General features: G+C 49.3%; 1 protein-coding gene across 13 annotated transcripts in view; it reads left to right on the plus strand.

Annotated features, from left to right (window-relative positions):
* GRIK4 (glutamate ionotropic receptor kainate type subunit 4) overlaps nt 1–13993 on the plus strand; it is a 489633-nt gene that overhangs the window by 310901 nt on the left and 164739 nt on the right. For all 13 annotated transcript variants that reach the window (XR_013523083.1, XM_078339710.1, XM_078339708.1 and 10 more), the window contains one exon: nt 4192–4357. Coding sequence is in view for 12 of the 13 variants with exons in the window: in XM_078339710.1 (XP_078195836.1) it covers nt 4192–4357 (166 nt within the window). In the remaining variant the exon portion in view is untranslated. The remainder of the gene's footprint in view (nt 1–4191; nt 4358–13993) is intronic.

Below are 13993 nucleotides of genomic sequence, written 5' to 3' on the forward strand. Positions count from 1 at the left end.
ATACTGGTGATTCTTAAGGGCTGGAAGAGCCTGTCAAGGCCGGGTTGGTGTCATTAATAACAACATAAATACAAATACAGAAGCAGGGGGCTTCCCCGTTCCAGGATGTTTGGATGGAGGTGTCTCCGGAGGAGGTGTTTGGCAGCAGGAATTTGAAGTGGAGCTCCTCCCTGTCTTGGGGTCCCATGGTGGTGCCCCCAGCAGCCTCTTGGTGGTGGTGGGTAGAGGGGGAGGCTGGAGAGGGTGGTAGGCATGGCAGGCCAAGCGGGCAGAAGTCTGAGCGTCCACACTAGTGTCCACGTGAGCAGCTCCGTGGTTATCTGTTTACATATGGGGATTCTGGGGAAGAATGTCTATGGGGGAAGGCATTGCTACATTTTATTGCTAAAATAAAGTTTGAAAGCCTCTGTCATATAAGTTCTCTAGAAAAGAGATTTTATCTTGCTTTTTTCCTCATTTGCCGATTCCAGCGTTTGCTTATTCAGGCAGCACGTTCTTCCTCAGATGTGACTTGAACTGCAGGCTCTCCAGCTCAGAGTGTTGAGTCCATTTTCTCTAGTTCTGTTTCCGTGAGAGAAAAAAGTGGTAGGGGACAAGATTCAGAGTGACTGCCCCCCTCCCTATTCTGAAAACTCACCCCCTCCTTTTTCCCCAGAGAAGACAGGCTTGGAAATTCAGAGATTCTGTCTCCTGCTGGCATCTTTCCTGGTCTTTCCTGGATCCATCAATCCTTCCCTTTCAGATATATCCTTGGGAGACAGTGAGAAAGTGATCCCTTAGCCCCTGACTGTCCCAAGGGCCTTCCTGCCCGGTCCTTAGCGGGCAGATGGAGCTTGGTGGTCAGGCATGAGGTCAGGAGCTCGGTGGGGGTGGGGTCAGAGACACGGGAGGAAGGCTCAGTCTCGCCTCTGCCCTAGAGGCCTGGAGGTTCAGCCTTCCAGAAGCTCTAGTCTCAGGAGGACCCAGTTCTTAGAAATAGGAGAGGCACTTGCTGCAGAAGGGACTGGATGTCTCCTTAGTGAGCCGCCCCTGCCAGGGCAGGAGCAGCAGACAGGCCTCTGCCCAGCCTACGCCTGCTGGGAGCCTACCCTTCTGATGCCACCACTATCTCTTATGATCCATGGCTCAGTGAGTCCCTGAGGCTTTGGGCAGAATATTTATTTCCCGACTTTATGAGCCTACTCTCAGAATTGTGTGCACATTTAAGTGCTGCAATCCTAGTCTTGGCTTTGTTGGTCCTGCTCCTCCAGTAACTGGGCCTCTCTCCGTAGACTGTGCCCCTGAGCCTTCTTATGTGGGGCTGACAAGTCCCCATCCTCTTCCCCCTCACATATCCTCAAAGATAACTCTGAGGCCAGCCCAGGCCACAAAGGAGCTCCGTCCTGCTAGGTCCCTCCTAGCCTCTCCCAGGTCTTGGCCCAGGAAGTTAGACCTCATGTGTAATTTGCATCTTTCGTGCTGTGCTCTGAGAAACAGCTCAAATCTATGGCAGGTCATTATTCTAGCAGTGGCTCTGATCTTCACCAAGTGGGGCTGCCAAGACTTCAGCTCCCCATCTTGTCTCTTCTGCTTCCTCTTTTTCTTTCCTCCTCTTTCCCTCCTCCTCCGTCACACTGTCGTTGCATCACAGCCCTCCCCTAAGCGCCACTCCAGCATGGCCACCTCTTGGGTTCAGGGGCTATTTCATCTCAGCCAACATATCCCTTAACCCTGTCTGGCATTTCAGGCCAGAGGCCAAGTCCCTGATCTGCAGCCAACTCCTCCGCCCCTGTGCCAGACCAGCCAGCCAGACTGCACTGCCCTGGGAGTGGCCAGACGCTTACCTGCCTTTGTCTGGCTATGTCCCTTCTAGAGCAACCTTTCCTCTCTGCTCAGATTATGCATTTATTTTAATGTTTTATGAGGCTGAACTGCCTTACGCTGATTCTCCCCAGCTCCAGGGAAAAGCAATGGAGTTCTCACCCAGGAGTCCATTCCTTTAAACACTGCTGACATCTCTGCAGCCCTTGTGGCTTGCTGCCTTCTGCCTCGCTGCTCCCCTCTCCATTCTGCTCACCTCTTCTTGTCCCCCACACACCTCTGTGATGGCTTCCTGGGATACATTTACAATTGTACATTGAGTGTAGATCTATCTTTGTCCTAGAGAGGGAACCACAGGACCAGGACTGGGCTGGGCCATCCCTGCTTGGACCTAGCAGAGCCCAGCGGGCTTTAAGGAGACTGTGCTGGAGGTTTCCCATCAGCTCCCCTTCCTCAGCCTTCACCTGCTGTACACACAACTCCAAGAGCTTTGTGGGAGTCCTACATTTGTGGAGGAAAAAAAAGGGAAAGAGAAAGAGCATTGCCCAAGCACTTATTATATGTTAGGTACTGAGCTATTATATACTCTACACACAGGTTCTCATTTTATCCTCCCAAAGCTCTAAGATGCACCTGTGGTTATTTATGTCCATTTTAATGATGTTTAGACAAGTTAAGTGGTTTGCCTGAAAATCACACAGCAGAACCTCGATGCAAACCGAAGTCTGTAGACTCCAAAACCCATTTGTTCATCACCTTCCTGAGTCCCTCCCATTCATCTCTAAGATTTGTGGATTCATGGTATCTTCAAGGGCTCCACCGTACTAGGGGGTGCTAATGGGTTGTGCTCTATTGGGCTAGCTGCTCATGGAATCTGGTAGGTCAGAGGGTTACATAGGGACATCCTTGGTCAGACGTGCTCTAACATTCAAACCAGCCAGCCAGGCTACCCTGCCCCTGTCTGGCCTTCTCCTCTATCTTGCCCCTTTGTGACCTTTTCCTTTCAAGGTGTGTTTGTATTCACTTCAGGCAGATTGGATGGGATTCAAAATACAAGCAGGAAGAAAGATCCCTTATGACACAGATCAGTTTCACTCTTTAGAATTGCCTTTCATAACTCACCAGGCCCTTCCCCATTCTGCATTTTTCAGTTTCTACTGGAAAATACTGGTTTCCCCCTCCCTATGGTTCAAAGCTAATCCTAGCCACATTCAGAAATTTTCTCCCTGGTTTCTGCTAAATCTCTATCCTCCTTCCCCCTCAGTCTCAGAGGAGCTCTGGTCTCCAGCTGACTTCTCCCAGAAATGTGAAAGGATAAAGCAGAAGAATCCTACAGAGACCATCCCAACATCTTCCCAGACTCCTGGCAGGATACGTTCTGGTCCAGGGCAGGCAGAGAAAACTTCTTCCGTCATTTCTGAATAATCCGTTCTGGAAGCCAATCCACTCACCCCCAGGAAGTTCTTCCTGCTGTCAACTATCGATCTTACTTGCCTTAACAACTGTACAAATTGATACTCAGCTTCAGTTCTCTCAGCTCTGGGCACCAGGGGTGAGGGTGGCAGAATAAAATCAAGGTGGATAGCAGATTATTACATTTTAACTTTCTTATTACCTACCAAATAGCCTAAGCCGCCAATAAAGCAGCCATCACAGCCTCTTAAGATCTTTTCCTGGGAGAAGAGAGGCAGAAGGCAGGGCAGGGGCTCCTGGAAATGTGAGTAATAGATGTAGAGGGAAGCTGACATTGTCCTAATGAAGCCAAGGCAGGTATTTATTTACTTGGCTGTGTTTGGAGGTTCTCTAGGTGGTTTCTCAGCTTGCAGGGCTTCCTTCCTCTGAGCGCATGTCTGTACAGGAGCCCGTCCTCCCCACTTCCTCTCCCTGGGCATCCCCCACTGAAGTTTGTTGGGAGCTGGGCTGTTGGTTGGGCTGGGCTGAAGGGACTCTTCTCTTAGTTACAGGATAGCCATTTTTCTTTCTGCCATCTCCGCTCTGATGTATTAACTATAAATAAAATATTCTAAGGATGATGCTTTTAAGAGCCAGCTGTCTCTCTGCCCAGCTTCAGGCAGTTCCTCTGAGAATAAAGCTTGATTCTTTTGCCTTCTCAGGGCCACACACCCCAGCTTGCAGACCCACAGTGCATTCATCCAGGTCTCTGGACAAATGGTTTCTGTCCTGGGGCTTCTTCGAAGCATCATCAGGGATGTCATCTCTCGTCTTCCTCCCATGGAGTGGGTGGCCTGGGAGCTCCTTCTCCCATTGGTGTCTGGTGAAGTTGTTACATAAAAGAACCCACCCTCTACAGCCTCACCTCACTCATCCCTCTTTCTTTCTTTTTCACCCACCTGGATCCTCCCTGCTGTCCATTTCTGCTCCCCTTGCCAGGTCCCTCACTTCAAAGTGGCCCCAGAGGAGTTTGTCAAGTTTCAGTTCCAGAGATTCACAACCCTGAACCTCCACCCCAGCAACACCGACATCAGCGTGGCTGTAGCTGGGATCCTGAACTTCTTCAACTGTACCACCGCCTGCCTCATCTGTGCCAAAGCAGAATGTAAGTTTCCCCAGGCTGGCTCCCAGTCTGGTCTTGTTGATTTTGCCCTGATCCCCTGTGCCCTCCAGAAAGGGGAGACTTCCTTCAGATAACCAGTGGGTTTGAGCATTCCCATGCCCATGTATCCGTGTGTGTGTGTGTGTGTGTGTGTGTGTGTGTGTAAGAGACAGAAAGAGAAAAATAGTGAGAGAGAGGAGAGAGAGAGATGAGGAGGGAGTCCATCCAGGAGCACTCTGTGCCCCGACTCCCTGGGCATGAGTGGAACAGAGGGGAACTAGGTTACAAGGAGACTGGCCAACTGCCAGCCTTTTTGCATCTGTAAACTCAATTCCCACATTCTCAGCTTCATTGTTTAGGAGATACAAAAAGAGAGAGAGGGAACATATAAAATTGGATGCATTTCTACTTGATGGTTTGAAGAGCTTCTTCCCCTGGAGAGCAGGTTTTGCTGATGGAACAAGGTCCGAGGTCAATTCCTGATAAAGCATTTTTTAACAAATGCAGGTTTTGGAAATGCATTTTCTATGACTCTCAGACAATTCGTAACATAAATTTAGTGTTTATAAGATTTAGCTAATTTAAGCCGGCACCTTCCAGCAAATCTGTGCATCTGTGTGCTCCGGGCAGCAGCTGTGCGCCCACATGTGGTCAAACAGGTGCTGGCCACTGGCTACTGCTGGAGCCCAGTGCCTGAGCCCCAGGCACCCGTGTCTTGTGCAGCTCTCCTATCCAGGGCTTACCCTGCAGGTCTTTGTGGGTTGCACTGCAAAGCGATTCCATCTTTATTAGGGCTCCTTTCTGTGGCTTCTCTGAACTGCTGTGCCTTCTCAATTCCTTCCTGTATCTTGGAATCCCTGCAGTCTCCAGGTACAGAAGCCACCTCTCTGTTCAGAGTCAGAACTACCTACTTTCCCAGACCTTTGTGCCTGGCACGTAGATGAATTCATTTATCCAGTACAGATTTATTGAATATGTGCTCTGTGCTACTCAAGAAATCAGGGAACTGAGTTCCAACTCTGCTTGACCACCCATTGGGTTTGGAGGTGTTGGATTTCCCTATTTCAAACTTGATAAAGTTGAGACTGTAGGAGATGAAATGACTTGCCCAAGGCCACACAACTTAGGCATTAGGGCCCAGACTCAAATACAGGCCTTCTCATTTCAAGTAGAAAGCTCTTCCCAGAGCCCTGCAGTGTATGCAGAGAAAATAGAGCCCCGGCCACTGATCTGAGAAGGCCCAGAGTGGTTTATGCTAAGTGTTAAATGTGCAATGTGGCCAGCCATGAAGGAGAGGGTCCCTGAGTGTAGGGTGCTAGAAAGGCTTTGGGATGTAGGCAGGGCTTCAACTGGCTCTCAAAGGATAAAAGGGATTTAGAAAAGGAGGGAAAAGTGATAGGGCATGCCAGATGAGGAGCAGGAGAGGGAAGCAGGGATCCTCATGCTGTGCCTAGAGGGAGTTGGTTGGAGCCTAGAGTCCGTGCTGGATAAAGATGGAAAGAAAGGCTGGGGAAGGGAGCAGAGATCCTTATAACAGGTGAAGACCACGGACTGGGTCCTGCGTCATCTGAGAGCCCTTGAAGTTCTCTCTCCGAGGAGTGTCTTCTGAGGGAGGCATTTCTCATCATGGGTGTGCCCTTGTGGTTTTAGATCCATGAAAAAGGCAAAGGAGTTGGGAACTGGAATTAGACTCAAGGAGCTGGGACCCTCAGATGTGGAGATAGAAAGTTGAACCCAAGCCTTATTCAACAGGCAAACCCTGAGTGGCACCAGTAAGTTGGGTGTGTTCAAGAGCAATCCAGTCTATCACTCAGGCAGTCAACAGGCGTCTTTGAGCATCTCCTGGCTGCTGGGCACCCTTCTACTCTATGTAAGACATAAAAGAGCAACATGCAGTCTCTGTTCTCAAAGATGAAGCAGAATTGATGGAAAACTAAGCAGAGTCTATGGTCATAAAACAATTAAGACAGTAGAATGGGTGTAGTGACTCACGCCTGTAATCCCAACACTTTGGGAGGCCAAGGTGGGTGGATCACTTGACGTCAGGAGTTTGAGACCAGTCTGGCTAACATAGTGAAAACCTATCTCTACTAAAAATACAAAAATTAACTGGGCATGGTGGTGCCCGCCTGTAATCCCAGCTACTTGGGAGGCTGAGACATGAGAATCACTGAACCCTGGAGGCTGGGGTTGCAGTGAGTTGAGATCATGCCACTGCACTCCAGCCTGGGCAGCAGGATTGAAACCCTGTTTCAAAAAAAAAAAGACAGTAAAATGATGAATCTGGACTCTTAGAGAATTGAGGTACACTGGAGTTCTCCAGCGGGCTTCCATGAAGGGGGCTTGGCAAGAGATCAGTGAATATAGATTTTAACCCTCTCAGCTCTACAAGAGGAAAGGGAGGCCCAGAAGGTAGCTTGGTTTGCCTACAGTCTCATAATTAGTAGGTGGCAGAGCTTGGATTTGAATCCAGATTCTCTGGATCACAGTCCAGTGCACCATTGCCATTACACCTGTAATGATCAAATTAGTTTTCTCTGGATCTACGTTGACCCATGCAGTAGCCGCAAGCCGCATATGGTTATTTAAGTGTACATAGGAATTCATTAAAATTAAATAAAATTAGAAATCCAGTTTCTCAGTCTCTCTTGTTACATTTTCAGTGGTCAGTAGCCACGTGGCTGGTGACTGCTGTGTTGGACAGCGCAAGTGTAGAAAGTGTACATCCCCATCATTGCAGAAAGTTCTACATGACAGTTCTGCTTTGATGATAAGTGTTTTGTGGGCCAAGAGTTTTATGGCAAAAAAAAAAAAATAATAACAATATTTGGATAGCCCTTTATCCTATTTCCTCCTAGTGGATGAAATTGATGATACACATTAGCAGGGACACGCTTAGATGTCCTATGACCAAAACAGGTATTTGCTTCATTTTCTTTCAAATACATTTGACCATGAGCTGAAAAAGGATGCTGATCTTACAGCCCGAAGGATGTTCCCACTTCAAGCACAGTGGGAAGTGCAGCATTCCAGCAGGTGGTTCTCCTCCTCTGGCGCCCTTGGACCATTGAATGGTATAACAGGCTCAATGATTCTCTCCTAGAACTGATGGCCACAAGCCCATTTTGGCAGGACTGAATTGGTGTACCCCGTGTACACAGCGGGGCTGTTAAGAGACAGAGGGTACCCACAAATATCTCCAGGCAAACATTGTCCCGCTGTCTTCCTCAATGTTGGCTACAATGTCTCAGCAACCTGATACGAAGTTATTTTTGTGTCTAGCTGCAACCTCTCTTGCTTTTAGGCTGAGACTTGTTTCCTCTGCTTCAGCTCTTCCCGGGATCTGGGAAACAGGTTGCTCGGATGTTTGCTAAGCATCTACTACACACTAAGCACTATGCTAATACTGTTGCCTCTCAGCCCAGGGCTCTTCCCATTATAATTATGACATGCCTTGACATTCAGACGGTTCCATGCAGATGGCAAAGCACTTTCACTTCACGTTTCTCCATTTTACCTCCCTCCTCCCCAGTCATTCCAGAGCTGAGGAAACAGTCTTGGAGGTATTAAGGGACACCTGGTCACACAGCTGGTACATGGCAAAGCTAAGGCTTTATCTTAGTCCCCTGATACTCAAGCTGGCGCTTTCCTTTCCATGGCCCCCTTCCACCCTCATGGTCTGTACAGACAGCTCCAGAGCAGTGGTTCGAGGGTGGGCTCTGCCTGGCAGGTGTGGTGTCCAGTGAAGGGCAGAGATCTATCTGAACAACATGGGCCCTTGTTCCCTCGAGCACGGGTGCAGGACAGCTAAGCTCAGACAAGGTCTGGAGCAGATGCACCTGTCCAGGTGCAGCAGGGGCCAGCAGGGTACACAACGCAAATCTGCTGGAACTTACCCACTGAGGCTGCCGAGGGACTCCAGTCTCCACCCTCTGGGGCCAGAGGAGGGAAGGTGGAGCAGAGCAGAAGTTCAAGGGCAAAGAGGATTAAAAATCTAATCAAGGGATGAGAAAATGAGGGACTGACGGGAAATGCAGCTCAGAGCTCCGAAGGAAACACTCTTCCATCTTCCTTATTAATGCAAGGCTGAGAGACACTGTGAGTAGAATTAGGAGCAGAATCTAATTCTATTTTCCAGCCATCAAAATTAAGCATAGCAGAGATAATTCCATGGAGAATCATGCCACTTATTCTCCTGGTTCCCAAAAGTAGATTTTTAATAAGCAAGTTTTGGACCAAGTGGAGAGATATTGTACATTACATTATTTTTCTGTAATGGGAAAAAAAGTCAGAACATTCGCAAGTGCCTACTTCTGATGAGGCTGGGGGAGGAAGGGTGGTGAGCAGCTCAGGTGTGGCCCTCCTGGTCATAGTCCACAGAGCCTGAGGAGTTGGCTACTGGGGGGCTTCCAAGGAGAGTCGGGGCTCCCCAGTGTGGATGCCCGGGGCCTGTTGGTCAGATCACCCAGCTCTGCCGCTGATCTACCTGTTGACCTCAGGCTGGACCCAGAGCCACAGGTATAATACACTGTGTATTTCCCTGCTATCTCCTGATGTGGCTCAAATCATTTTTTTTCTTTTTTTCTTTTTTTGAGACAGGATGTCACTCTGTCGGCCAGGCTATTGGCTCAATCTCAGCTCAATAGAACCTGTAGCTCTCTGGTCCAGGTGATTCTCCTGCCTCATACTCCCGAGTAGCTGTGATTATAGTCATGAACTGCCACGCCCAGCTAATTTTTGTATTTTTTTGTAGAGATAGGTGTCACCAGATTGGCCAGGCTGGTCTTGAATTCCTGACCTCAGGTGATCTGCCCACCTTGGCCTCCCAAAATGCTGGGATTACAGGTATGAGCCACCGTACCCAACCTCTTTCTGAATATTTTGATGTCCTTTTTGTGGTTACATGGCCTGTATCCCCACATCTGCTACTTATTTGCTACCTGTGAGATGCTGGGAAAGTGACTTTACCCTCTACCTCTGTTGTCTCATCTGTAAAATGGCAGTAATGAAACCTCCCTCCCAGGATGGCTGAGGGGATTAAATAGGATGAGACCTGGAGAGTGAATAACACAGAGTCCACACTGTGGAAATGTTCAGCACACATGAGTTTTCCTTTCCTTCCTTCCTCTGATCTCTTTCAAATGAGGTGAGGCCAGGACCCAGGAGCAAGAGTCAGCCGAGGTCCAGCTCTGTCCTCCTACCAGCCCTGTGTTCACCAAACATGGCCCAGGCTGCTGAAGAGGAGCAGACTTGGATCTTGAGGCAGTTCCTGCTCTTGGGGAGGATGTGCTGCCAAAGAGAACTGCAGGATGCTGGAGTCAGCCAAGCTGCTCCACCACTTGGGAGCTGTGTGACATGGAGCAGGTCAATCTGCCTCTTTGGGCCTTAATTTCCTCCTGTGTAACAGTGCAATAATAATATCTGTTGAGGTAATTGGTTGGGAAAGTAACTGGGCCTAGAACACAATACCACATTTAATTACTATTATTTTATCCTGGAACTCTGGTTGTGGCAGTGGGGGTGGAAGATGGGGGGGGAGTAGGCAGTGGTACCCAAGGCCCTGGAAAAGTAATGAAAACGGAAGTGGGCCTTTCCCATGCTGACCCCAGGAGGCCCTGTGGGAGGCCTTTTGCTCATCACGATATAAAATTCACCATGCAGCTCTGTGCTGATACCAGGAAGGTCATAGTCCTCCCATTACAGAGCACTTACTACGTGCCCAAAACCATGCTAAGGGGTTTTATATTATCTCATTTAAATTTCAGATTCTCTTATTTAAACCTTATAGCTCACGATGACCACGTAAGATGGGCTTTATTAACATTCTCATTATATGCAGAAGGAAAGAGAGATTAACTCTGTTTTCAAGGTCACATGCATGATTCTTGCTACCTTCTCTCCCGACTTTCCTAAAGAAAAGAGAGAGGTGTGGGACCATCTTTTCTATAGTACAGGAGGACTGAGACCATCCCATGTATCAGGAACCAGAATGTGAAATCAGATAAGCTGGGTTTGGATCCTGGTCTGTCCCAGGACCTGTGACCCTATGATCTCGGTCACCGATTCTCTCCCACCACACCAATTATATCTTTACTCAGGGATAATAACACCCACCTCCCAGGGCAATCGTGAGGATTAAATCGACCATGTATGTGAAGGAGTTTAGGAAGCAGTGAAGCTTATTCTCAGAGCAGGGATGCCTGCCTGGCCCCAGTAGCTGAGGCCCAAGCTGGACACATATTCTAAAATCAGGAGGCTGATGGGAACACAGAGGCTGGGGTCTTCCCACACCCATTCTTGCCATTTTAGAAGAGACAGCCTCAGTGTCCAAGCATGGCCACCTGCGGGCTGCCTGTGAGCAAGAAGCCTCAGCTGGCTCCTCTCTCCCTCTCCTCCTCTTGCCCTGCTAGTCCCCTTTCCTGCCTGTTCCTGGAGCCAAGCTTAGATGCAGATAAAATACATCATTCCAGAACCTGAACTTGTTCTGTGCCCTTTCCCCACCTGGGGACACCCTGGACCCTCATCTTGTCTCTCCAGTCAGGGTTTGCTCTGTGGAAGAGGTCCGACTGCCACACATCCTGAGGCATGAGCACCTGGCAAGGGGAAGGGCAAGGTTTAGGTTTAGGACACTATGTGCCATATTGAATTCATACTATCTCATTAAATCCTCACCGCAGTCCGCTGAGGTCAGTATTACATGAGCTACTTCCCACAAGGTTGAAAAGTGCTGGTCCAGGACCAAGGAACTACTTCAGCCAGTGGAGAGGGCAGGAAGCTGGTTGAAAGAGGTGTTTACTTTTGCAATATTTTTTGATAACAGGGGTCCTCTGTTATCCCTGAAGACCCATCACTTAGATAACGGTGTCCTTGCCCTGCAGAGGTGTCCATCCCTGGCTGTGCCTTTCCCTGCCTCGACATCCTCCTCCCACCCATTTTGGCCCCTGCGTTCTACTTCCGGCAGCCAGCCTCCCTCCTTCCTCCCAGAACAGCCTGCCTGCCGAGTCTCTCATCGATCCGTCCCGCTGCATCCTGAGCAAGGCTAATAGGTTCCCTAGGCCCTTCTCAGCCTTAGACTTGGCAGGCAGGCAGGCTTGCTGCTGGGCCACGGGTCCCGAAGGAGAGGAGGGTGGGGGTGGAAGTGGTTGGGGTGTGGGGAAGAGAGCAGCTTTTAACCCCTGTGATGGCAGCTGCCTTTGGTGAATCCCTTAGTTCCATTAAATAGATAAAATGAGGAGAATGACAATCGGAAAATGCCAAACTACCCTGAAAACTCTTAATATTCTCTCAATGTAACTAAACTACACTTTTCCTAATGTAAATTTCTTCCACTGCCGAGAATTAAAAAGTATCTTCTTCTGATTCATAAAATCAGCGGATCTCTGGGCTGGAAAGACGTCAGTGTTTTTCTAGTTCCACTTTCCGTCCACTGGTTTAATTCTCTCCACAATGATCCTCAAGAGGGGCTTCAGTCTTTCCTTGACTACCTCCAGTGATGGGGAACTCACTGCCTCATGGGCAGCCCACAGCATCATAAAGGAAGAGTTCTTCCTTACGTTGAGCTGGAGTCTGTCTCCCTGTGACTTCCATTTCCTCGTTACTCCCGGGTTTAGTCCTTGAGTCTGCCAAGAGCTAGCCTGCCTCATCACAGTCCTTCCCATTCTCCCTCCGGCCAGGCATTCAAGTCAGGCACTGCTCCTCAAGTGAGATGGTGACAGGTCCCGCCTGGCACTGCTGCTCCGACCTATTAGGATGCAGTTACTTTCTTTCCCCACAGTCTCTACATCACTCCAGTCCAGCAAGCACCATGCACCCTGCCTGCACTGCAGATGTTCAGGGAAGTCTGAAGTGGGCTCCCTACCTAACACTGAAATCAGTGATGCATTTACTGTATATTATAAATACACACACACACACACACACACACACACATATATATACATACACATATATGTGCTCTCAAATACGTTCTATGGTTTAAAACCAAGGCTATTGGCCAGGCGTGGTGGCTCACACCTGTAATTCCAGCACTTTGGGAGGCTGAGGCAGGTGGATCACAAGGGCAGGAGATCCAGACCGTCCTGGCCAACGTGGTGAAATCTCATCTCTACTAAAATACAAAAACTTAGCTGGGCGTGGTGGTGCACGCCTGTAGTCCCAGCTACTCAGGAGGCTGAGGCAAAGGAATAGCTTGAACCCTGGAAGTATAGGTTTCAGTGAGCCCAGATCATGGCACTGCACTCCATTCCAGCCTGGCGACAGAGCAAGATTCTGTCTCAAACAAAAACAAAGACAAACAAAAAACCAAAAAAACAAGGCTATCTTTGGTGGGTTGGATCATCCTGTAAGAGGTGGGAGAAGTGAGAAGGGAGTGGAGGCTGGAGAATGGAGAGAAGGTTTCAGGGAGAAGACAGGACGAAGGGCAATTGAGGGTGAGTGGGAAACAAGATTTGTTAAGCCCTTTGTAGCTGCCATCCTCTTAATGACCCTGTAATGTAGTCATTCCCCTAATTCCACAGAAAAGGAAACTGAGGCACAGAGGGGTGGGGCTGTTGCCATAGTAACCTGCCTGGCAGTGATGGGGTTGGCACTCGTGTCCCCACATTGGTCTCTTTGTTCTGTGCCAGGTTGGGAAATAGAGCAACTGACTGACAGGCAATTCTGAGTGGGATGTGGACCTCCCAGAGGACTCGCCGCCTCCTCCCCTCTCCTGTCCCCGTCCTGCGTCTCAGCACATAGAGCATGTTGTATGGGATGGAGAATGATGCTGTTCTTTGTTTAAAGGACAGCAAAACTCTCCAAGGGGTAGCAGGCTGGGAACTGATTGGAACAGATCCCCCGTTTATCTGACATCTGGGGGGCTCTCTTTCCCTGGGAGCTGTGTGCACCTGTCATTTGTAAAGGAATAAAGCATCCCCAGTGGCCTTTGCCAGGCCTCACCATGCTGTGCATAATCCTACTGTCATACCCCAGCCTGCCCTGTCTCGTCCCACTGAATTTCATTGCCTGTCTGAAGAATCCCAGGGGATTTGGCCTCTTTCCCATCCGGGCTCCAAAGATTCTCCATGCACCATTCTAGGACCCAGGGGGTTTACCTCTGCCACCCCCGCCTTGTTCACCCCTCCAACCTGTGGGGTGCCCTCACCCACAGCCTGCTCAGGAGATAGCTGAGACTGCAGGTGCAGCAGCTCGGTGGCCTCCCTCCACCTCCTTGTTAGAGTGTCTTTTGGATCAGGCGCCCAGACCCTTGTCCAGGTAGCAGTTAGCTTTTCACATCATCTCTGAGGAAGAGGCAGTAAATACTCTCTCCATTTTACATGTAGGACAAAATGAGGCTGCCTTCGAAAAAAGAAAAAAAAAAAGATTAAATTCAGGCTGCCAAACAAAACGGGGATGTGATTTGAACTTCATCATCAACTTAGGTGTGAGTGCCGGGATCCTACGCTCCTAAAGGCAGGGACTGTATGTGACCCATCTTCTCTGCCTGGTGTTCTGTCTGCACAGTGCCTGGCACTCAGGACATGCCGGGGAATGCTGGTTGAACAGAGGTGTTCTTTCCTGACTCTTCATCTGCCTCACCGTGCCTGCCCTTGGAGCACTTCTGGGGATGAGTAAGTTCAGGAGTGATATCGAGACAGTGCA

Source organism: Callithrix jacchus, chromosome 10 (genome assembly GCF_049354715.1).
Source record: "Callithrix jacchus isolate 240 chromosome 10, calJac240_pri, whole genome shotgun sequence".
Lineage (NCBI taxonomy): Eukaryota > Metazoa > Chordata > Mammalia > Primates > Cebidae > Callithrix > Callithrix jacchus.